The 23,926-nt window shown below is 37.3% G+C and overlaps 1 protein-coding gene across 2 annotated transcripts in view; it reads left to right on the top strand.

Moving 5' to 3' along the window:
• The window catches only part of srrm3 (serine/arginine repetitive matrix 3), a 167,922-nt gene that overhangs the window by 38,284 nt on the left and 105,712 nt on the right, over positions 1-23,926 (top strand). For both annotated transcript variants that reach the window (XM_056457237.1, XM_056457235.1), the window contains exon 2: positions 16,214-16,322. In XM_056457237.1, the coding sequence (XP_056313212.1) occupies positions 16,269-16,322 (54 nt within the window). In that variant the 5' untranslated portion in view covers positions 16,214-16,268. The remainder of the gene's footprint in view (positions 1-16,213; positions 16,323-23,926) is intronic.

Here is a 23,926-nt window from a genome sequence, read left to right as displayed (position 1 = left end):
CTTGCCTTGCCTGAATATTAACATAAATACATCATTTAAGCAAGTATAAAAAGAGAAAACAACCCATGTATGAACACATATAATTAGTTATATTGATATGAAACGTCTCATTATTCAATTCAATTCATGTTTATTTCTATAGCGCTTTCACAATGTAGATTATGTCAAAGCAGCTTAACAGAGAAGTTCTAGTAAATTGAAACTGTGTCAGTTCAGTTTTTAGAGATGAAGTTCAGTTCATTAATGATTGAATGTGCACCAATTTGAATGTTATCAAGGCTTTACCATAGTATTTCTGCATAAGAAATTCATAGTCTAATAATTTATGAAGATATTAGTTACTATTTCCATTATTAACCCCAATAAATATACAGAGTTTGGACTCTCTTGTATTTATAAATCGTGATTGCTTTTATCAAATTTACGAAACATTTGATAAACTTGCACTTTGAAATGAAAAAAGGGATTGAGAGTTGTCCAAATGTACAAAAACAGTCCCACAAGTCCAAAATACCAGTTATATTTTACAGAAATGCTTTTTAGGCTGATTTAATTGAATAGATTATTTTACAAAGAGAATATACGAGTACATTTGTTATAAATTACACATAAAAAAATTATAGAAACATATTTTGGCTCTTAAAGCACTTGCAATGATTCATTTCATTGAGTAGAAATTTGAAAGCATGAAATCTTAAATTAAGCATTGTTTTCTGTGCTCCTCATATGAAAAAATCTAGATTAAATATTGGCTATTTTTAATATTTAAAAGCTTAACATCCAATTAAACTGATTCTATATTTAGTTATTTATTAATACTGATAAACATCTATAACTTTAAAGGGACAGTTCCAACCCTAGACCCACATACACATACACTGAACAAACAATACATTGAAAAAACACAGATGAAGCTGTGAATTACAAAATACATGTATTTAATGATACGTGTTTAAGTGCAATTGACATACTGTGAGGAAAAAAAGCTTATGTAAGAAAGAACTCATAGTCAGAATATAAGCTATGTGAGGGTCACATAACATTTGAGTAGCTTCTTTAAGAACTGACTGCTCATAATATTCAATTCAATTCAATTCACCTTTATTAGTATAGCGCTTATACAATGTAGATTGTGTCAAAGCAGCTTCACATAAAAGCTCATAGTAAATAGGAACAGTGTAGTTTAGTTTGTAGTGTTTAAGTTCAGTTCAGTTTAGCTCAGTTCAGTGTGGTTTGATTCCAGAGTTCGATAATCCATAAAATCTTTCTTTTCTTTTGTAGATCCTCATTGCACACCATTTGAATGTCTGTTCATATGAGCACACTCTCTGTAGGCGAAGCACGTTTTCTCTTACATTTTCTTCCTCATTTGATAGAGTGACCCTGACGGTCAGTGGAGAGAGTTAAAAACACAACAGCCCTGTCGTCCAGTGTACAGATATGATCTCATCAGCATCAAAACACGACAGCGCTGGGATTATAAAACAGCTGAGAATAAATCATCACTTGTTCTGACATCAAGATGCAGGAGAGGGATTTTAAAAAAGAGCTTATTTGCTGACATCTGTAGTCATGCACTGTAAAAATGCAGAGTTAACAAATGTAAGTGGATTGAACATAAAACAATTATGTTTTCCCCCAAAAAATCTCCAGAATTGTGCCATTTCAGCTCATTTTAAATAAATAGTTTAAATGGCAAAAAGCATTTTTTTGAGTGTGTGTTCATATCATAAATCAACACTGACACTGTTAACTGTTTAAAAGATGATGAAAGAAAGGAATACTTTTATTCAGCAGTGATGTTAAAACTGATCAAACATGACATTTATAATGATACAAAAGACTTTCATTTGAAATAAATGCCTTTTTCTGAACGTTCTACACTCAAAACAATGATATTTGCTGCTTTTTCAAACTGCATATTCAAAATGAGTTGAATCAACACAATTCTTGTGATTTTTTTTGGGGGTGGACAACTTAATTTTTTATGTTCAATCAACTTAAATTTGTAAAAACGATTACGTTAACTTTATAAATTTGTGTTGAGACAACATAAATGAATTGTGTGGAACCCAGCATTTTTTACAGCGTACACTCGAACGTTCTACACTCAAAACAAGGATATTTGCTGCTTGTTTAAACTACTCATTTAAAATGAGCTGAAACTACACAATTCTTAAGATTTTTTTTTTTTGGGACAACTTAATTGTTCTGTGTTCAATCCACTTAAATTAGTTAAATTAACCTTATCGATTTGTGTTGGGACAACGTGAAGGAATTGTGTGAAACCCTACACTTTTCTTTAGTGTATGAAGCATATCTACTAAATACAATCTCCAAAGACTACGTCGAATAGTTCGGACTGCTGAGCGAATCACTGGTACAACCCTTCCTACTCCCCAAGAACTGTACTTATCCAGAGCGAGCAGGAGGGCTGCCAAAATCACTCTGGACCCCTCACACCCAGCACACTGCCTCTTTGAACTTTTACCTTCTGGTCGACGCTACAGAGCACTGCGCACCAGAACAGCCCGACACAGAAACAGTTTCTTCCCTCAGGCAATCCATCTCATGAACACTTGATGATAATAATTGTGGAACCAACATCACTACTGCTATACACTTTTATACACATATACACTTATTTAACAACACACTTTACATGCCAATTTGCACATAACAGCTGCACATATAACGTTGTATATCATAATATACCTGTACATACACTTGTCAATCTGTATATTTGCACTCACTACTTCTATTTTTTATATATATATTTATTATCTGTTTTTTGTCCTGTCTCTGTTATCCTGTTGCACTGTAGAAGCTCTGTCACCAAAACAAATTCCTCGTATGTGTGAACATACCTGGCAATAAAGCTCTTTCTGATTCTGATTCTGATTCATATGATGTTGTTTCCACATAGTATTATCAAATATGTGAAGTAACGTAACTGTTTTCAGTATTGTATGATAATAGTAATGATAAATAATAGATAGAAATGTTTTTGAGCAGCAAATTGGCTCTGCACAAAATATATATTTGCCAGTAGTATTTTTTACATTTACATTTAGTCATTTGGCAGATGCTTCAGTCCAAAATGACAGATTTTTATATTTGTCTTGAGTGAACTGATTTTTGTTTTCCAGGACAAGCACTCAAAGATAACAGTAAATTAAAACACTTAGTTTTTTATTTATGTAGTACTTTATTTGCTTAGTAAAATAAACTTAATATGTAATTATTTAAAAAAAAAATTACCATTTAAAAAGAAAAAAAGTTACATGATTTAAAGGGACAACATAGGCTCATTCTGAAAATGTAGCTGTATATACGTTTCTGGAGACCGCAAATTATGCAGCCAGAGGTATGTATGGCTGCATTTCATTTTTTTAAATGAACGATACGGGGCGGTATGACGTTATTCGTGCTTACCTCTGTATAGACAGCTTGTAACCAGTTTGTCACGCTAACTCGCCATGTAAGTTGGCGGAATTGAAGAGAGGAGTTGACAACGACGATGGGGTTTGAGCCGGTAAGACGAAAACAGAATGCAAAAAAAGAAATAAACAAGTAAATATCAGGGTGAGAATGTGGTAAAATCTGATGTAGTGGCAATTTTTCTTTAATGAGGCGTTCTCTGTGGTAAAGAAGACAAAGTCTTACCCAGGGTGTCTTTTAAAGTTTTATTCTTTGCAAAGAAGGTCACAATCATATAGCAACGACAGTTTCTGCAGAGTGAGACACTGAAACAGCGTGTGCTCTCTCTTTTTATCTGGTTTCTCCCCTGTACTGCTTACGAGGTCACTAAAGCCATGCGCTAGACACATGCATCATGGATTATAGTTATCTTTCCCCTGTATGGGATTCTTGTTTACTGCTTCAGGTTTGGCTTCTAGTCAGGCCATATCATGTTTACGTTAGGTGTCTCAACCTTTTTGACCCATGTCCCTTACAAAACAAGGAGACATTACACAATAGAAGTATAAGATGAAAGACAAAAACAGAGTAGTCATGCACAGTAAAATTAAGCAATGTAGAAAATGCATTCCCATCTAAAAGATGAATATAAATTAATTTCCATTACACTGAAAACGTGGTAAAAATTAGCTGAGGGCTTTTCTTTTTCTGGATTGCTTTTGAAATTTGTTGGTTGGGTTTAGGGAAGTGGGTGAGCGGGTCAATCGATAAATTGGTTGGGTTTAGGGAAGGAGGAGGGTGGGTCAGTCGATCGGTCAGTCATTCAGTCAGGCAAACAGTCAGTCAACAGCGGCCTCTGGTGGGTTTACACGAGAACAGCAGCCGCGAATGCACTCGCCAGAGAAATTTGAGATCTCAAAATGCGTACACAGCGACCTCTCGTGGATTCGCGAAAACAAAAACTCCAAAAAAACATACCTCCGGGACGCATTTCGCGGTCTCCAGAAATGTAAATAGAGGTACGTTTTCAGAATGAGCCTGAGTTGCAAAGGGGAAAACCATATTTTTTTGGCCCAGTAAACCTTTTTAAACAAAAAAGGTTTGATGCAGTTTTTCAGGAACAAAAGCTGTCATTGTCTTTCTCAAAAAAATCTCAGTTTAACACTTCATCTGATTCTTTTATCAGAGTTATGACTGCATGATATTGGAAAAATCTGTCATTACGATATTTTGTTTTTCTGCGATATATTACTGCAATATGAATACAATTTCACCTGACGGATTCATTTAGGGGCGGCGTGGTGACGCAGTGGGTAGCACTGTGGCCTCACAGCAAGAAGGTTGCAAGAAGGTTTGAGCCCAGCTGGGTCAGTTGGCATTTCTGTGTGGAGTTTGCATGTTCCCCCCGTGTTGGCGTGGGTTTGCTCCGGGTGCTCCGGTTTCCCTCACAGTCCAAACACATGCGCTATAGCTGAATTGATAAACTAAATTGGCCGTAGTGTATGAGTGTGCGTGAATGAGCGTGTATGGGTGTTTTCCAATGATGGGTTGCAGCTGGAAGGGCATCCGCTGCGTAAAACATATGCTGGATAAGTTGGCGGTTCATTCCGCCGTGGCAACACATGATTAATAAAGCTATTAACCCGAAAAAAAAAAGAATGAATAAATTAATTTAGATTGATTGAGGGGATTTTGTAAGGGTGTGAATCATGTGTAAATAGTTAACAAATTGAAAACAAGAATAATTACAATAGAGCAATGAAAAAAGTCAAATAAACAGTGCTTTATAAGCTAAGTCAAAAGATATTCCGGTACAGAAATTGAATAATTAAATGTGCAGTAAAATAGCACTGTAAAGTCTTCATTGTATTAACTCTGTAAAATTATTCTTCATTAAAGTTACAAATGTTTTTTTTTTGTCTGTGAATGCGTTAAACTCGCTTGAAATGAGTTTCTCTTTATTATTGGTTATACTTTGCTGCGACTCAACAAATCTCACATATTCTCAGTTGTTGTGTTGATCAACTATAATCCAACAGAACGTCAGTGCAAATCCTGCGATGTGACTATTGTAGACACACACATTGCGATATCGATGCCCTAATCAGAGGTATCTATTGTATTAAAGCCAAAAAAAAAACAACAAAAAACACAACCCAGGCTCATTCTGAAAACGTAGTCCCGAGGACATTTCTGGAGACCGTGAATTATGTAGCTAGAGGTATGTATGGCTGCATTTCGTTTTTTAAGCGAATGCTGCGGGGGGGTATGACGCCGTTCTTTTTAGCGCTCGTGGGCTGACCGCTAACCTCCGTGTGGAGGGCTTTCCCGCCGCAACCAGTTTGTCCGGTTAGCTCGTCCTGTGCGTCGGCGGACTCGAGACGCAGAGAGGAGCTGACCACGACGACGACGACCGGGTTCGAGTCCGGGGTAGAGCGGTTCCAGAAATCAGGTAAAACTAAAACAGAATCCAAGAAATAAAGCGAAGAGGTTCATAACAGGGTGAGAATGTGGTAAAATCCGAAAACGTGGTAAAAAAATAAATAAATCGAACGAGGGCTTTTCTTTTTCTGGACGGCTTTTGTAAATCGTTGGTTGGGTTTAGGGCGGGTCAATCGGTAAAATTGGTTGGGTTCGGGGAAGGAGAAGGGTGGGTCGGTCGCCCAGTCAATCATTCAGCCAGTCGGACAGACAGACAGCCGTTCGTTTGACAGCGGCCTCTGGTGGATTCACGCGAGAACAGCGCGGGCGCGAATGGCACTCGCAGGAGACATCCGAGAAGCCAAAAAGGCGCACACAATGGCCTCTCGCGGATTCGTGAAAACCAAAAACTGCAAAAATACGTACCTCCCAGGACGTATTTTGCTGTCTCCAGAAACGTCCGCGGGACTACGTTTTCGGGGTTGAAAAAACAGCAACATGAAAATAATAAAATATTAACATAATAAATAAATAAGAAGAAATTAATTAAGAAATTTGCTTTACTTTAAGACTGGAGTAATTAATGGAGTAATGATGCAATTGTTTAAAAGTAATACAAATAAAAAAGTAATAAAAATAAAAAAATGTATGTATTTTAAACTTTGCGTCACTGGAATAAATTTCTTTTGTAAAAATAGAAATGAATAGAAAAAAGACATTTTAAAATTAGTGAAACATCTTTTTGAAATAGTCAAATCTGTGCACATTTTCCCTGTATTTTTGTTCAAACACATGCAGTCTTGGCGAGCTGAAGAATCTGTGGAGCAGTGGTGGAGTGAGTTTCCGTTTGGCTGGAAACACATTACCTGAACAAAATAGGTTTCAGAAGCTATTTGCTATCGTGCAGCAAAAGACCTTTAACCATCACATATTTGATGGCGTGTTTTCCTGCTCATTCTGCTTCACTCGCTTATTTCTCCTCATTGGAGGATGCAGCAGCAGAGATTGATGCTGGATTGTTGTTTTCACAGATACTGAGGGTCAGAGTGGATGGAGCCGGAAATAAGCTGTCAACATCTTTCACCTGTGTGAAGATTGATCTCTCTATCAGTTTCTCTCTCTCTCTCTTTCATTTCACATGACAGGACTCTCTCCATCTGCCGCTCTTCAGCTTTATTTATAATGCTCTCTTTGCTTGCATATGCACACTTTTATTCATTCATTTTCCTTCGGCTTAGTCACTTATTTATCACGGGCTGCAACCGAGTACTGGGAAACATCCAATTACACTCATTCACACACATACACTATGGACAATTTAGTTAATCAAGTCCCCTATAGCGCATGTGTTTGGACTGTGAGGGAAACCGGAGCACCCAGAGGAAACCCACACCAACACAAGGAGAACATGCACACTCCACACAGAAATGCCAACTGACCCAGCCAGGACTCGAACCAGTGATGTTCTTGCTGTGAGGTGACAGTGCTAACCACTGAGCCACCAAATTAACATATAACTTATATAATTTTAAAGTTATAAAAATAACTTTATGGAGTTTCCTGCGTTTTACAAGAGCAATTTCAGTCTATTTTACTCATTCATTTTCTTTTCAGCTTAGTCCCTTTGTTAGTCTAGGGTCGCCACAGCGGAATGAACCGCCAGCTATTCCAGCATATGTTTTACGCAGCGGATGCCCTTCCAGCTGCAACCCATCACTGGGAAACACCCATACACTCTCATTCACACACATACGCTATGGACAATTTAGCCTACCCAGTTCACCTATAGCGCATGAGGTTGGACTGTGAACCAGCGACCTTCTTGCTGTGAGGCAAGTGGGTGCTACCCACTAAGCCACCATTACGCCTCTATTTTAATCTAAAAACTGCATTTTCATTTACAAATTGCTAGTTCACAATCAGTTTCAAATAATTGGCAAGTAACATGACATCTTGAAGTTTTAGATATTCTGTGCCTTTTCTAATCACTGTTTTCCTTTAATAATAAAAAACATTGAATTTTAAAATTTGACAATTAATCCAGTGTGTTATTTGCCATTTCTTTGTAATTATATGATGTTTAAAAACGATTTCTAAATATTAATGTTTTTTTTTTCATACACTATTTAGGATTCTTCACATTCCCACACTGGTTGAACTGTTTGCTTCTTTTGTAAATGGCTTTTTTATTGGCTTATCGGCTAGATCATCACATGAAGCTCTGCTTTGTTCAGTCCATCACCTTCTTCGTCAGCAGAAATTTCCATTAGAATGAGAAAGTATCATCTAATGGATTATCCATTCCATTCTCACTCTGTCTGTCCGGCCGGCTTTAATCGAATGCACACATTTAATATACAGTTGAAGTCAGAATTATTAGCTCTCCTGAATTATTAGCCCCCCTGTATAATTTTTCCCCAATAACTTTTTAATGGAAAGAAGATATTTTCCAACACATTTCTAAACATTATAGATTTAATAACTCATCTCTAATAACTGATTTATTTTCTCTTTGCCATGATGACAGTACATAATATTTGACTAGATATTCTTCTAGATACTAGTATTCAGCTTAATGTGACATTTAAATGCTTAACTAGGTTAATTAGGCAAGTCATTGTATAACAGTGGTTTGCTCTACAGACAATACAAAACAAATATTGCTAAAGGGAGATAATAATATTGAGTAGTATTAAAAAAAAATAATAATAAAAACTGCTTTTATTCTAGCCGAAATAAAACAAATAAGACTTTCTCCAGAAGAAAAAATATTATAGGAAATACTGTGAAAAATTCCTGAATCTGTTAAAAATCTGTTAAACGTCATTTGGGAAATATATAAAAAAAAATGGGTGAATAATTTAGACTTCAACTGTTTCTTTACATGCCTGATCTGATCTGAGGACAGAATCAGTAATCTGCAAACAGATGGTTGAATTCGGATGAATTTCTAATAACAGTTTGGAGTTGAAATTGAAGTTTTCGGAGACTGTTCTGCTTGCCAAGGCTGCATTTGTTCAATTAAAAACCCAGCAAACCGGGACCGTTCTGTAATATTCCTTAAACATTGTCTGAATGTTAGTTTGTAATGTTATCAAAATAATGTTGTTGAAACATTCTTGTAATGTTGATAGAATACTTGGAATGTCTTTACAAAGTTAGTTGCTATAAATGTTTTCATAATGCTGATAGATAAACGTTTTTAGAACATTAATATAATGTTCATGGATTGTTCTAATAACATTTTAAAAAAACAACCAGAGAACATTAATATTATGAGAGACTGAAATGTTATAAAAATGCGTTCAATAATATTATCAACAAAAATTAATGTAATACATCATTTGGAAAACTAAGATGCAAAAACATGCGCAAATAACATATTATAATGTAATGGAAACCTTAAAGGGACTTTTTTAGAACCTAAAAGTTTTAACTTACAACGTAATAGTGTAAGATACTTAAAAGAAAAATCCCCATTATAATCAGTGTTAAAAATGGTTTTGCTGCTTCATTTTTATTTCATTTCATTGGATTCTCAGGATTCTTTGATTAATAGAAAGCAAAATAAATAAATAAATAAATAAATAATTAAAGAAAGTAATCTTTACTAATATTCAAATGTCTTACTGTCATTTTAAAAATCTATCTGATGTCAAATAAACTTTACTCGCTTCAGCCGGTTTTTAAAGATGCACTCAAATGTTCAAAATTCTGACTTAGCTTCTAGAGTTGGGTCGATAAACGATGCCATCATCCATTGCCGATGGCTGATAGAGTCACGATGCTGAGCCGGCATAGCGATCCTCTGCCGCAGCAACCCGCTCCTGAAAAATCTTTTACGCATGTAACGTTGCTTAGTCATTTTAGTGAAAACCTCAGATACTGTTGGTTGGTTCCTGTTGGTTGTGCAGCTTTCTTACCAACCAAGTTTGTTGACGTCATTATACCGACACAGATCACTCTGCCTATTCATGCCAAAAAGTGATTGACAGGTGGTCATTTGTGTGTAACTTATCTTTATTTATTTATGATTTGGTTATGGGTAAAACAAAGACCATGCGAGTCAGGTAGTTGAAACAGTAGGCTACAAATAATTAATTAGTTATGCATTATTTATTATATATAAATAGTTAATTCACCGTCGCCTACGATGACGTCCGTTGTCCATCGCGATGTTTCACATTAGACATCGTACGATGCCAAATTGGTCGACATCGCCCAACCCTAATAGCTTCTGTGTATAAAACATAGTGATTTCTCTTTATTCACGAGTATTTCTAGAAGCATGAAAATGTGGTCTGTATAATCTCTGAGCTGTGAGGTGTTTATTGCGAGTCTCATCCTCATGATCTTGAGCTGTTGTCAGATGCTCAGTCCTTGAACTTCCCTTCAGGCACTCTATTCACTGTAAATGATTCCTGCTGTTGCTGTGGAGATATAAAGAGGAGTGTCTGCACTAATACTTCACTATAAGGCAGATAACTAAAGGATAATGTAGATCCAGCCGGTTTTTCTCACAGAATACAGTCCAACAGGCTCATCAATGCATAATGACTTGCCTACATAACCTAGTTAAGCCTTTAAATGTCACTTTAAGCTGAATACTAGTATCTAGTCAAATATTATGTGCTGTCATCATAGCAAAGATAAAAGAAATCAGTTATTAGATATGAGTTATTAAAACTATTATGTTCAGAAATGAGCTAAAAAAAATCTTCTATCCTTTAAACGAAAATTGGGGAAAAATATATAGGAGGGCTAATAATTCTGACTTCAACTGTATGTTGTCCAGCGGGTGGAAATTGTGCAGAAAACACATCTATATTTAGTAGCACATAATTTAATACCTGTTGTTCAGATCACTAACTCTAAATATGAGCAACAGTGATGGTCTAGTAGGCAAACGGCTGTAATTATCTGATGTGAAGCTCATCCAGAGGAGTGTGTGAAGAGCCGATGAAGATAATTACCAGTTTCTCTTCTAAGTCCAGAATTAAATATGGCGGAAACGGGGCAAATAATCCGACCAATCACGGAGCAGCGTCGTGCATGAGCTGCCAAACATGATTAGCTTGTTCTTCCTCCTGCTTATTCTGATGAACATGTGAACTCATGAATGTTTCATCAGTGCAGACTTTCAGTGAGCCGCTGTAATGAGCACATTGTTGCTGTTCTACTTTGGTCTTCATCGCTTTTTTGTCTTCCTATAAAGTCCCAGTGAGTCTGGCTGCGCTTTTTTCAACATCTGTCTCGCTCTTGCCCCATTTCTGCTTCCTCTCTTTCTCTCTTGTGCTCACAAATGCACAGCTATCTCAGTATCATTGATGTACTGTAATTTGCTAATACTTTTAGTTTGACTTAAAAACTTTAGTATTAGTGCTGGACAAAGATTAATAGCGATTAATTGCATGCAAAAAATGTGCGTGTACTGTGTATATTTATTATGTTTCATATAAATGCACACATTCATGCAAATTTTGGCGTTTATGAACTGTTTATTTGTATTTATATATAAAATATATACACTTTATTAGGTACAGCTTACTAGTACCGGGTTGGACCCCCTTTGCCTTCAGAACTGCCTTCATCCTTCATGGCATAGATTCAACAAGGTACTGGAAATGTTCCTTAGAGATTTTGCTCCAGATTGACATGACAGCATCCCGCAGTTGCTGCAGATTTGTCCATGTCCATGATGTGAATCTCACGTTCCACCACATACCAAAGGTGCTCTATTGGATTTAGATCTGGTGACTGTGGAGGCCATTTGAGTACAGTGAACTCATTGTCATTGAAACCAGTCTGAGATGATTCACGCTTTATGACATGGTGTGCTATCCTGCTGGAAGTAGCCATCAGATAATGGGTACACTGTGGTCACAAAGGGATGGACATGGTCAGCAACAATACTCAGGTAGGCTGTGGTGTTGACATGATGCTCAATTGGTACTAATGGACCCAAAGTGTGGCAAGAAAATATCCCCCACACCATTACACCATCACCAGCCTGAACCTTTGATAGAAGGCAGGATGTTTTCATGCTTTCATGTTGTTGAGGCCAAATTCTGACCCGACCATCCGAATGTGAAAATCCCAGTAGATCAGCAGTTTCTGAAATACTCAGACCAGCCTGTCTGGCACCTATAACCATGCCACGTTCAAAGTCACTTAAATCCCCTTTCTTCCCCATTCTGATGCTCAGTTTGAACTGCAGCAGATCGTCTTGACCCTGTCTACATGCCTAAATGCACTGAGTTGCTGCCATGTGATTGGCTGATGAGATAATTTGCATTAATGAGTGGCTGGTCAATGTATGTGTATGATGCATATTATATAAATTTAAATATCTATGCAAATTTTTTTTGGTTTTATGTAAGTGTGTGTATTACATGTACATAATAAATATAAATAATACACACACATATCTTATGTCAATTCAGAATTTTATTTTGGATGCTAAGTTTTTTAAAATGTTAAACAGATTAAAGAGAATTGAAATGGGAAATGTTTGGCAGCAATATCTTCAGTTATTGAAAAAAAAGATGTGTTTTCAGAAAGTTTAATAGCTCGTTGATTTTTTAAATGTTTTTATTTTAGTTCATGAACTAAATAGAAATAGTTCATGAAATAGAGGATTTTCTTATATCTTTTAGAGATTAATTTCTTTTTGATTGTACAGTTTTAAGCATTTTTTAAAAATTAAATTCTCAATTGAACATTTAAAGATGCAATGTAATATATAATAACAGAAAAAACTATTATTGTAACATGCTTGGTTTTATATGTGATGTTTTACTTCAGTGTTATTTTAGGACTATTTACAGACTATAGTTAGCCATTCATTTCTTACTTTTGCTTTTAATTTTTCCCCCACTGATATTCACGATTTTATTATTAATTAACATTTTAAATATGTTTTAGCTAACATTAACAGCTTTTACAAATACTTCATTGTTTTAACTGTAACCCTTTTTATGTGTATTTGCAAATAGAGTAATTTTGTTATGTGCTTATTTTGGTAGATTTTCTTTCATTTCATTTGCTTGATCACACTTCATTTTAAAGTACAATTCTCTCTTTTAATAAACCATTAACAGTGACTTTTGCATCAATAAACCACTAATTTGCTATTTGTTAGTAGTTGGGTAGGATTAGGGATGTATATCATACAGAATATGTGCTTTAAGTACTAATAAACAGACAATATCTTAATAATAGTCAGATAATAAGCCACAAGTTAATAGCGAAAATTGAAACTGAAAGTGTTTAACAATTGGGGCGGCACGGTGGCTCAGTGGTTAGCACTGTCGCCTCACAGCAAGAAGGTCACTGGTTCGAGTTCCAGCTGGGTCAGTTGGCATTTCTGTGTGGAGTTTGGATTTTCTCCCCGTGTTGGTGTGGGTTTCCTCTGGGTGCTCCGGTTTCCCCCACAATCCAAGCACATGCGCTATGGGTAAATTAAATAAGCTATATTGTCTGTAGTGTATGTGTGTGAATGAGTGTGTATGGGTGTTTCCCAGTACTGGAAGGACCTCCGCTGTGTTAAACATATGCTGGATAAGTTGGAGGTTCATTCCGCTGTGGTGACCCCTGATTAATAAAGGGACTAAGCTGTAGGATAATGAATGAATGAATGTGTTTATTAATTGTTTGAGTAATGCTAATACATAAATAAACGACACTATATTTGCTTGCAGTGTGTCTCTCCCTACTCGTCTGCACACATCTCACCCACATACATCATAAAATAGTTGAATATCCCATTAAACTACACTGTACAGATGTGGGAGTAAAAGTAGCTTATTCGCTGTTCTCTTTCTGCTCCTCATTGATTTTCTCTCTCTGTTCATCCGTCTGAGATTTGTGTGTTTAGCTGTTTTGTTTCACTTGACTCTTTACATCTTTAAATTTGAAGGTTGAAAACGGAGAGCAGCAGCGCTTGTGTTTTATGACCCTGAACATGAAGTTAATCAAGTGTAGTTTTCTATTATCGGCAGGGAGAGACGCCGACCTAGACGGCATTTTCAGACTCCATATAAAGGCTTTTGAGAATTGTGGGTGGGAAGATTATTTTCTCCTTTTGAGACATAATTATGCATGCAACGTTCATGGATATGAAGACCTTTGGATGCATCAAATGAAATTTGCCAAAATAACACCGCTGTCTGTCTCTGTCATTCTTCAAAAATGAGAAAATCATCCTCAGTGTTGTTTTTGCCTTGTTTTCCAATACAAATTTCTAAGCATCTTTTTAAGTGAAGTTTCATAAACTAATTTCGAGAGGAGCACGTGATATGATTGAGCATGTCTGGCCACTCATCTGTAATCAGTAATAATCCAATCAGAGTGATCCTAGTTTACTGTAAATGGATCATTTTCTCCCTACTGCTCCATCTTCGTTTGGAAGAATCCCCCCTTCCACCCCATCTCCACCTTTTTCTCCCTTTTCTAAAGGGGGAGCTCTCGAGACCTACCTGATCTCGGATCTCCTGATATGCTTATCGACCAGGGCGGGAGCCCTGGGCTCAAATATCTCCGAGCTCAGGGTTCTCTCCCGGGACAGCATGCCAAACCTGCTTTATACGCCAAGCATATCTAAGTGGGAACTCTTGAAATCGGGATACATTTTGGATGTTCAGACCAGGCTCTAATTTGGCCTAAACATCAACGACTCTCCCTTATGTTTGGTATGGTGCTGGCCAAGAGAGTGATTCTGATGGAGTGGAAATCCATGACACCTCCAATTTTTTTTTTAAATGGTTAGCTGAAATGGTTTCTGCCCTCAAGCGGGAAAGGTTACGTTTCTCTAGATTTGGCAAACAGAAGTTGTATGATAAATGATGGGGCCCCTTACTTGGATATCTAGGTTAATAATGTTTCTGTAATTATTTTTTTGGTAATATTTTTTTCTCTCCTTCCTTTTTACTTGTCATTCTGTTTTTGCTTCTTATTCCATTAGTCCATTTTTTGATGGTGCTGTATAATTGCTGTAATGTCTGCTAGTGTTTTGGTGCATGTTCAATCAGGTAATAACACAGAGATAATTTTGTTAACATATATACATGATGCACACTAATGGGTGTTGTTTTTATTAAAAACTTCTATAAATAAAGTTTTTAAAAAATCGGGATACATTTCCACCAACCCAGGCTCATTCTGAAAACTTGAAGAGAGCGCCAAATACGTCCCAGCAGCTGCGTTTTTTTTTTTTGCAGTTTTTGTTTTCGTGAATCCACCAGAAGCTGCTGTGTACGCTTTTTGAGATCTCAAATTACTCTATACCAATCACACCTTCTGTTCTTACGTAATTCCACCAGAGGCTGCTGCTGACTGACTGAAAGACTGACTGACTGACTGACTCACCTTCCTTCCCTAAAACCCAACCAATAGTGTTTTCAAAAGCACAGATTGACCAGCGCCCACCCACTTCACTAAACCCAACCAACAGTGTTTTCAAAGGCAGTCCAGAAAAAGAAAAGCCCTCTGATTTTTACCACATTTTCAGATTTTACCACATTCTCATCCTGTTATTTACTTGTTTATTTTATTTTTTGGCTTTTGCCTCTACTGCTTTCTGGAACCATTCTTCGCCAGACTCAAACCCCATCGTTGAGGTCAACTTCTTTCTGTGTCTCAAGTCCACGGACGTACGCAGCGAGCCAGTAGGCAAACTGATAACGACAATAAAGCTGTCCATACGGAGGTAAGCAGTCAGCTGCTTGCGTGAAATGAAAGAGCGTCATACCACCCCGTAGCATTCGTTTTAAAGACGAAATGCAACCTTACGTACTTCTGGGTACATAGTTTGCAATCTCCCGAAATGTATGTATGGTTGCGCTTTCAGAATGAGCCTATGTTGAAAATGACAGAAGATATTAAATTTTGTTTACTGGAAAAAGTGAGTTTATGCTTAAATCAAGAATTAAAAAAAATGTGTGTTCAGAAAAATACACTTTAAAAGTGTCAATTAGAATGTTAGTTATGCAAAGTAAAAATACAGACAATTTTTAGATGTAGAACTAGACAACCCAGGCTCATGATGGATCTGTATCCCTATATACATTTCTGGAGAGCGTAAAGTACATCCAAGGAGACACAATTTTGCAGTTTTTGTTTTCGTGAATCCACCAGAGGCTGCTGTCGACTGACTGACTGACCGACCGGCCGACTGACCGATCCCCCCCACTCACCTCCTTCCCTAAATCCAACCGATAGTGTTTTCAAAAGCAATCCAGAAAAAGAAAAGCCCTCGTGGAATTTTACCACGTTTTTAGATCTTACCAGGTTCTCACCCTGTTATTTACTTGTTTATTTTATTTTTTGCCTTCTGTTTTTGTCTTTCATGCTTTCTGGAACCGTTCTTTGCCAGACTCGAACGCCGTCATCGCGATCAACTCCTCTCTGCGTCTCAAGTCCGCTGACGTATGCTGCAAGCCACTGGGCAAACTGGAAACAGTGGAAAAGCCTTCCATACGGAGGTAAGCGGTCAGCTGGTAGCGTGAAAAGAAACAGAAGCTGTCGGCGGCGTCATACTGCCCTGTAGCCTTCATTTTGAATAAAAACAGCAGCCATATGTACCTCTGGCTACATAATTCGTGCTCTTCAGAAATGTATACGGGGGTAGGTTTTCTGTGTTTGAAATAGTTATAGCTGTAGAAAATAAGAACAAATATTAAATATTTCAAGCTTTAGATATGAAGTATATAGCTATAGAAAATAGAACAAAATATAAAACAAATAATTCTGCTTTGTTCTATTCTATTCTGCTCTATTCTATTCTGTTCTGCTCTGTTCTATTCTATTCTATTCTATTCTATTCTAGTCTGTTCTGCTCTATTCTATTCTATTCTTTTCTATTCTATTCTATTATATTCTTTTCTATTCTACTCTGTTCTGCTCTATTCTATTCTATTCTATTCTATTCTATTCTATTCTATTCTATTCTATTCTATTCTATTCTATTCTGCTCTGTTCTGTTCTATTCTATTCTATTCTATTCTATTCCATTCTATTCTATTCTGTTCTGCTCTATTCTATTCTATTCTTTTCTATTCTATTCTATTCTATTCTTTTCTATTCTACTCTGTTCTGCTCTATTCTATTCTATTCTATTCTTTTCTATTCTATTCTGTTCTGCTCTATTCAATTCTTTTCTTTTCTATTCTGTTCTGCTCTGCTCTATTCTATTCTTTTCTATTCTATTCTATTCTACTCTATTCTATTCTATTCTTTTCTATTCTATTCTATTATGTTCTCCTCTATTCTATTCTGTTCTGCTCTGCTCTTTTCTATTCTGTTCTGTTTTATTCTATTCTATTCTATTCTATTCTTTTCTATTTTTCTCTGTTCTCTTCTATTCTATTTTATTCTATTCTATTGTGCTCTGCTCTGCTCTGCTGTGCTCTATTCTATTCTATTCTATTCTATTCTATTCTATTCTATTCTATTCTGTTCTATTCTATTCCATTCTGCTCTACTCTTTTCTATTCTGCTCTATTCTATTCTATTCTATTCTATTCTATTCTATTCTATTCTATTCTATTCTATTCTATTCTATTTTGCTCTATTCTATTCTATTCTATTCTATTCTATTCTATTCTATTCTATTCTATTCTATTCTATTCTTTTCTATTCTATTCTATTCTATTCTATTCTGTTCTCTATTCTATTCTGCTCTGCTCTGCTCTGCTCTTTTCTATTCTGTTCTGTTTTATTCTATTCTATTCTATTCTATTCTATTCTATTCTATTCTATTCTATTCTATTCTTTTCTATTTTGCTCTGTTCTATTCTATTCTATTCTGCTCTGCTCTGATCTGCTGTGCTCTATTCTATTCTATTCTATTCTATTCTGCTCTACTCTTTTCTATTCTGCTCTATTCTATTCTATTCTATTCTATTTTGCTCTGCTCTATTCTATTCTATTCTATTCTATTCTATTCTATTCTCCTCTGCTCTATTCTATTCTATTCTGCTCTATTCTATTCTACTCTGCTGTGCTCTATTCTATTCTATTCTATTTTATTCTATTCTATTCCATTCTATTCTATTCTGCTCTGCTGTGCTCTATTCTATTCAATTCTATTCTACTCTGCTTTGCTTTATTCTATTCTATTCTATTCTATTCTATTCTATTCTATTCTGCTCTGCTGTGCTTTATTCTATTCTATTCTGCTCTGTTCTGTTCTATTCTATTCTATTCTATTCTATTCTATTCTATTCTATTCTATTCTATTCTATTCTATGCTATTCTGCTCTTTTCTATTCTGTTCTGTTTTATTCTATGCTATTCTATTCTTTTCTATTTTGCTCTGTTCTCTTTTATTCTATTCTATTCTATTCCATTCTGCTCTACTCTTTTCTATTCTGCTCTATTCTATTCTATTCTATTCTATTTTGCTCTGTTCTACATTTACATTTACATTTACATTTAGTCATTTAGCAGACGCTTTTATCCAAAGCGACTTACAAATGAGGACAAGGAAGCAATTTACACAACTATAAGAGCAGCAGTGAACAAGCGCTATAGACAAGTTTCAGGTGTGTAAAGTCTAAGAAGCAAAACATTAGTAGAAAATTATTATTTATTTTTTATTTATTTATTTTTTTTGAGAGAGAGAGAGAGAGAGAGAGAGAGAGAGAGAGAGAGAGGGCACAGTTAGTGGTATAGCCAGAGAGGCAGTTAAGATTAGGAAGGAAAGTGGAGACTAAACAGTTGCGTTTTTAGTCGTTTCTTGAAGACAGCAATTGACTCTGCTGTTCTGATGTAGTTAGGGAGTTCATTCCACCAACTGGGCAGATTGAATGTGAGAGTTCGGGAAAGTGATTTCTTCCCTCTTTGGGATGGAACAACGAGGCGACGTTCATTCACAGAACGCAAGTTTCTGGAGGGCACATATATCTGCAGAAGTAAGATCAGATACGAAGGAGCACAGCTAGAGGTCACTTTGTAAGCAAACATCAGAGCTTTGAATTTGATGCGGGCAGCAACTGGTAGCCAGTGCAAACGGGTGAGTAGCGGAGTGACATGTGCTCTTTTGGGTTCATCAAAGACCACTCGTGCTGCTGCGTTCTGAAGCAGCTGAAGTTGTTTGATAGAACTAGCTGGTAGCCCGGCTAGCAGAGAGTTGCAATAGTCCAGTTTGGAGAGGACAAGAGCTTGAACAATGAGTTGAGCTGTATGTTCAGATAGGAAGGGTCGGATCTTTCTGATGTTGTAGAGTGCGAATCTGCAAGATCGAGCAGTTCTAGAAATGTGGTCAGAGAAGTTCAGTTGGTCATCAATCGTTACTCCAAGCCTTTTTACCATTTTGGATGCAGTGATGGTTGCTCCATCCATCTGGATTGAAAAGTTATGGTGAAGAGTCGGGTTGGCAGAAACTTCAAGCATTTCCGTTTTCATGAGGTTAAGCTGAAGATGATGATCTTTCATCCAGAGTGAAATGTCTGACAGGCAGGCTGAAATGCGAGCTGGAACCGAGGGATCATCAGGGTGAAAAGAGAGGTATAGCTGGGTATCATCAGCATAGCAGTGGTAGGAAAAACCATGTTTCTGGATGACTGTTCCTAAAGATGCCGTGTAGATAGAGAAGAGAAGTGGCCCAAGAACAGAGCCCTGAGGTACCCCAGTGTTTAGATGCTGTAGGTTGGACACTTCTCCCCTCCACGACACCCTGAATGACCTGTCCGAGAGGTAGGAACTGAACCATTGAATAACAGTGCCTGCGACGCCCAGTGACTCAAGCGTAGATAGCAGGATCTGGTGGTTTACAGTGTCAAAAGCAGCTGATAAATCCAGCAAGATGAGGACAGATGATTTAGAGTCTGCTTTAGCCAGTCTGAGATCCTCCACGACCGAGAGCAGGGCAGTCTCAGTTGAGTGGCCTTTCTTAAAGCCAGATTGCTTGTTGTCCATGAGGTTGTTTTGAGTAAGAAAGTCTAGGACTTGATTGAACACTACTTTCTCCAAAATCTTGGCCATGAATGGAAGCAGGGATACCGGTCGGTAGTTTTCAAGTAGCGTTTGATCCAGGTTGGGTTTCTTTAGCAGAGGGGTTACCCTAGCCTGCTTAAATGAAGTAGGGAATAGACCAGAGTCAAGAGATGTGTTAATTATGTGAGTCAGTGTTGGTATGACTGCAGGAGAAATGGCTTGCAGGAGATGAGAGGGGATGGGATCTAGCGGACAGGTGGTTGCCTGGCTTGATAGCACGAGATTGGACACCTCAGACTCAGAGAGCTGGGAGAAAGAGGTGAGTGTGTGTGGTGTTGGTGGTGTATCTTGCGTGTTTGTTGTAGGTGCAGCAAATTGAGCACTGATTTTTGCAGTTTTGGTGCAAAAGAATGTAGCAAAGTCATCAGTAGTGAGTGTGGAGGATGCTGGTAAAGGAGGAGGATAGAGGAGGGAGGAAAATGTTTTAAAAAGCGAGGATTGGTGGCACTGTTGACTTTCTGACGGAAGTATGTCTGCTTTGCAGAAGTAACCTCAGTCGAGAAAGAAGAGAGAAGAGTTTGGTATGTTATGAGCTGTTCAGGATTTTTAGTTTTTCGCCAACTTCTCTCCGCAGCCCGAAGTTTTGAGCGATGCTCACGGAGAACATCAGAGAGCCAGGGTGCAGGAGGACTGGCTCGGGTTGGTCTGGATGTCAGAGGGCATAGTCTGTCTAGACATGATGTTAGCGTGGAGCAGAGTGTATCAGTGGCACTGTTCGTATCAAGTGCAGAGAGTTTGCAAGATGGAGGAAGAGAGTTAGAAACAATGGTGGATAGTCTATTGGGTGAGAGAGAGCGTAGGTTTCTGCGAAAGGCAACTAGAGTAGGAGTGTGTGGCGGCTCAGGAGTAATGTGGATGTTGAGAGAGAGAAGGAAATGATCCGATGTTTGTAGTGGAGTTACTAGTGTTTGGTCAGCGAGGCAATGTCGAGTGTAAATAAGGTCTAGTTGATTACCTGATTTGTGAGTAGCAGAAGTAGGTGCTCTTTTGAGGTCGAAAGATGCAAGCAGAGTCTGGAAGTCAGCAGCTTGGGGTCTTTCAATGTGGATGTTGAAGTCACCTAGCACCAACAAGGGAGTGTCATAATCAGAAAAAGATGAGAGAACATCCAGTTCATCTAAGAAGTGACCTAATGTACCCGGTGGGCGGTAGATGACAACCACATTTATGCGAAAGGGGTGGATAATGGTGACTGCATGGAATTCAAAAGAGCTGATTTTTGGCAGGGACGGTCTCTGAGTGAATTTCCATTCTTTGGAAATCAGTAGTCCAGTCCCACCCCCTCTCCCTGTCTGACGAGGAGTGTGGGAAAGAGAGAAATTAGTAGAAAGTGCTGCATGTGTAGCAGTGTCCTCCGGTCTCAACCAGGTTTCAGTTAGAGCCATGAGACTAAAGTCAGAATGAGTGGCTATGGAGGTAATAAAATCTGCTTTGTTAACAGCAGATTGACAATTCCAGAGGCCCACAGAGAGAGAGAGTTGTGAAATAGAGGATACATGAATTGATCGAAGGTTGTGAGGGTTACGTCTGCAGCGTACCTCCCGTGCTCTGCGAGTATTAGTAACAACAGGAATTAGTAAACACATAATAAAGTGCAAGGAAAACAATAATGAGTGCAGAGAAAAGGAAAAAAAAAATAAAGTAAGAAGTACTCAAGTGCTTTGTCGGTGTCTTTGCTCAGTGGAGTCGCGCAGGTAGAGTCGATGGTCTTTACCCTCGTCGGGCTTCACACGAGGCTGCCGCGACTGCTGCCGCGGTGAGACTAGTCGCTTATATACACCCCCGAGCGCTTTGTTAATTGAGTTCAGCTGGACACGCCTCGAAGTTAAAAAACACGTGAAAATTGCAGCGGCGGGGGCGCGAAAAACCTCCCGCTCGGCACACAAGCTCTTACAGTAAACAAAGGAAACAGTGGCTAAAGCTTACTACTTCTAAACACAGATAGCTGAAAACAATTTTAAATGTCCAACAACCAATACACAACCAGCTGAACCAAGTCTAAGTGTTCTCGAACCAAACACAGCAACTGAAAACAGGTCTAAATGTACTTACTCGGTGTTGCTCTCGGTGCTAACGTGCTTCTCCTGCTAGCTAAACCTAATGTGTTCAAATATATAGTGTTTACCTGGCGTTTGGACACGCCTCCAAGTTAAAAAACACGCGAAAATTGCAGCGGCGGGGGCGCGAAAAACCTCCCGCTCGGCACACAAGCAGTGTGTTCTGTTCTATTCTGTTCTATTCTATTCTATTCTATTCTTTTCTTTTCTATTCTATTCTGTTCTCCTCTATTCTATTCTGCTCTGCTCTGCTCTGCTGTGCTCTATTCTATTCTATTCTATTCTATTCTATTCTATTCTATTCTATTCTATTCTATTCTATTCTGCTCTACTCTTTTCTATTCTGCTCTATTCTATTCTATTCTATTCTATTCTATTCTATTCTGCTCTGCTCTATTCTATTCTATTCTGCTCTGCTCTGCTCTGCTCTATTCTATTCTATTCTGCTCTGCTGTGCTCTATTCTATTCTATTCTGCTCTGCTGTGCTCTATTCTATTCTATTTTATTCTATTCTATTCTATTCTATTTTATTCCATTCTATTCTATTCTGCTCTGCTGTGCTCTATTCTATTCTATTCAATTCTATTCTGCTCTGCTGTGCTTTATTCTATTCTATTCTATTCTATTCTACTCTGCTCTGCTGTGCTTTATTCTATTCTATTCTATTCTATTCTATTCTATTCTGGTCTGTTCTATTCTATTCTATTCTATTCTATTCTATTCTATTCTATTCTATTCTGCTCTGCTCTGCTGTGCTCTATTCTATTCTATTCAATTCTATTTTGCTCTGCTGTGCTCTATTCTATTCTATTCTGCTGTGCTCTATTCTATTCTATTCTATTCTATTCTATTCTATTCTATTCTATTCTATTCTGCTCTGCTCTGCTGTGCTCTATTCAATTCTATTCTATTCTATTCTATTCTATTCTATTCTGCTCTACTCTTTTCTATTCTGCTCTATTCTATTCTAGTCTATTCTATTCTATTTTGCTCTGTTCTATTCTATTCTATTCTATTCTGCTCTGCTCTGCTCTATTCTATTCTGCTCTATTCTATTCTATTCTATTCTATTCTATTCTATTCTATTCTATTCTGCTCTGCTGTGCTCTATTCTATTTTATTTTGCTCTGCTGTGCTCTTCTATTGTATTCTATTTTGTTCTATTCTATTCTGCTCTGCTGTGCTCTATTCTATTCTATTCTGCTCTGCTGTGCTCTATTCTATTCTATTCTATTCTATTCTATTCTATTCTATTCTATTCTATTCTATTCTGCTCTTCTGTGCTTTATTCTATTCTATTCTACTCTATTCTATTCTGCTCTGCTGTGCTCCTATTCTATTCTATTCTATTCTGCTCTGCTGTGCTTTATTCTATTCTATTCTACTCTATTCTATTCTGCTCTGCTGTGCTCTATTCTATTCTATTCTATTCTATTCTATTCTATTCTATTCTGCTCTTCTGTGCTTTATTCTATTCTATTCTACTCTATTCTATTCTGCTCTGCTGTGCTCTATTCTATTCTATTCTATTCTATTCTATTCAATTCTATTCTGCTCTGCTGTGCTCTATTCTATTCTATTCTGCTCTGCTCTGCTCTGCTCTGCTCTGCTCTATTCTATTCTGCTCTGCTCTGCTCTGCTGTGCTGTGCTCTATTCTATTCTATTCTATTCTATTCTATTCTATTCTATTCTATTCCATTCTATGCTGTTCTATTCTGCTCTGCTCTGCTCTGCTGTGCTCTATTCTATTCTGCTCTGCTCTGCTCTGCTCTGCTCTATTCTATTCTATTCTATTCTATTCTATTCTATTCGATTCTATTCGATTCTATTCTGCTCTGCTGTGCTTTATTCTATTCAATTCTATTCTATTCTATTTTATTATATTCTGCTCTGTTCTATTCTATTCTGTTCTATTCTATTCTATTCTATTCTATTCTATTCTATTCTATTCTATTCTATTCTTTTCTATTCTGCTCTGCTGTGCTCTATTCTATTCTATTCTATTCTACTCTATTCTATTCTGCTCCGCTG

The sequence above is a fragment of the Danio aesculapii genome, chromosome 5 (assembly GCF_903798145.1).
Source record: "Danio aesculapii chromosome 5, fDanAes4.1, whole genome shotgun sequence".
NCBI classification, from domain to species: domain Eukaryota; kingdom Metazoa; phylum Chordata; class Actinopteri; order Cypriniformes; family Danionidae; genus Danio; species Danio aesculapii.
The sequence above is the reverse complement of the archived record's forward strand: the minus strand, read 5'-3'. Positions and strand labels throughout refer to the sequence as shown.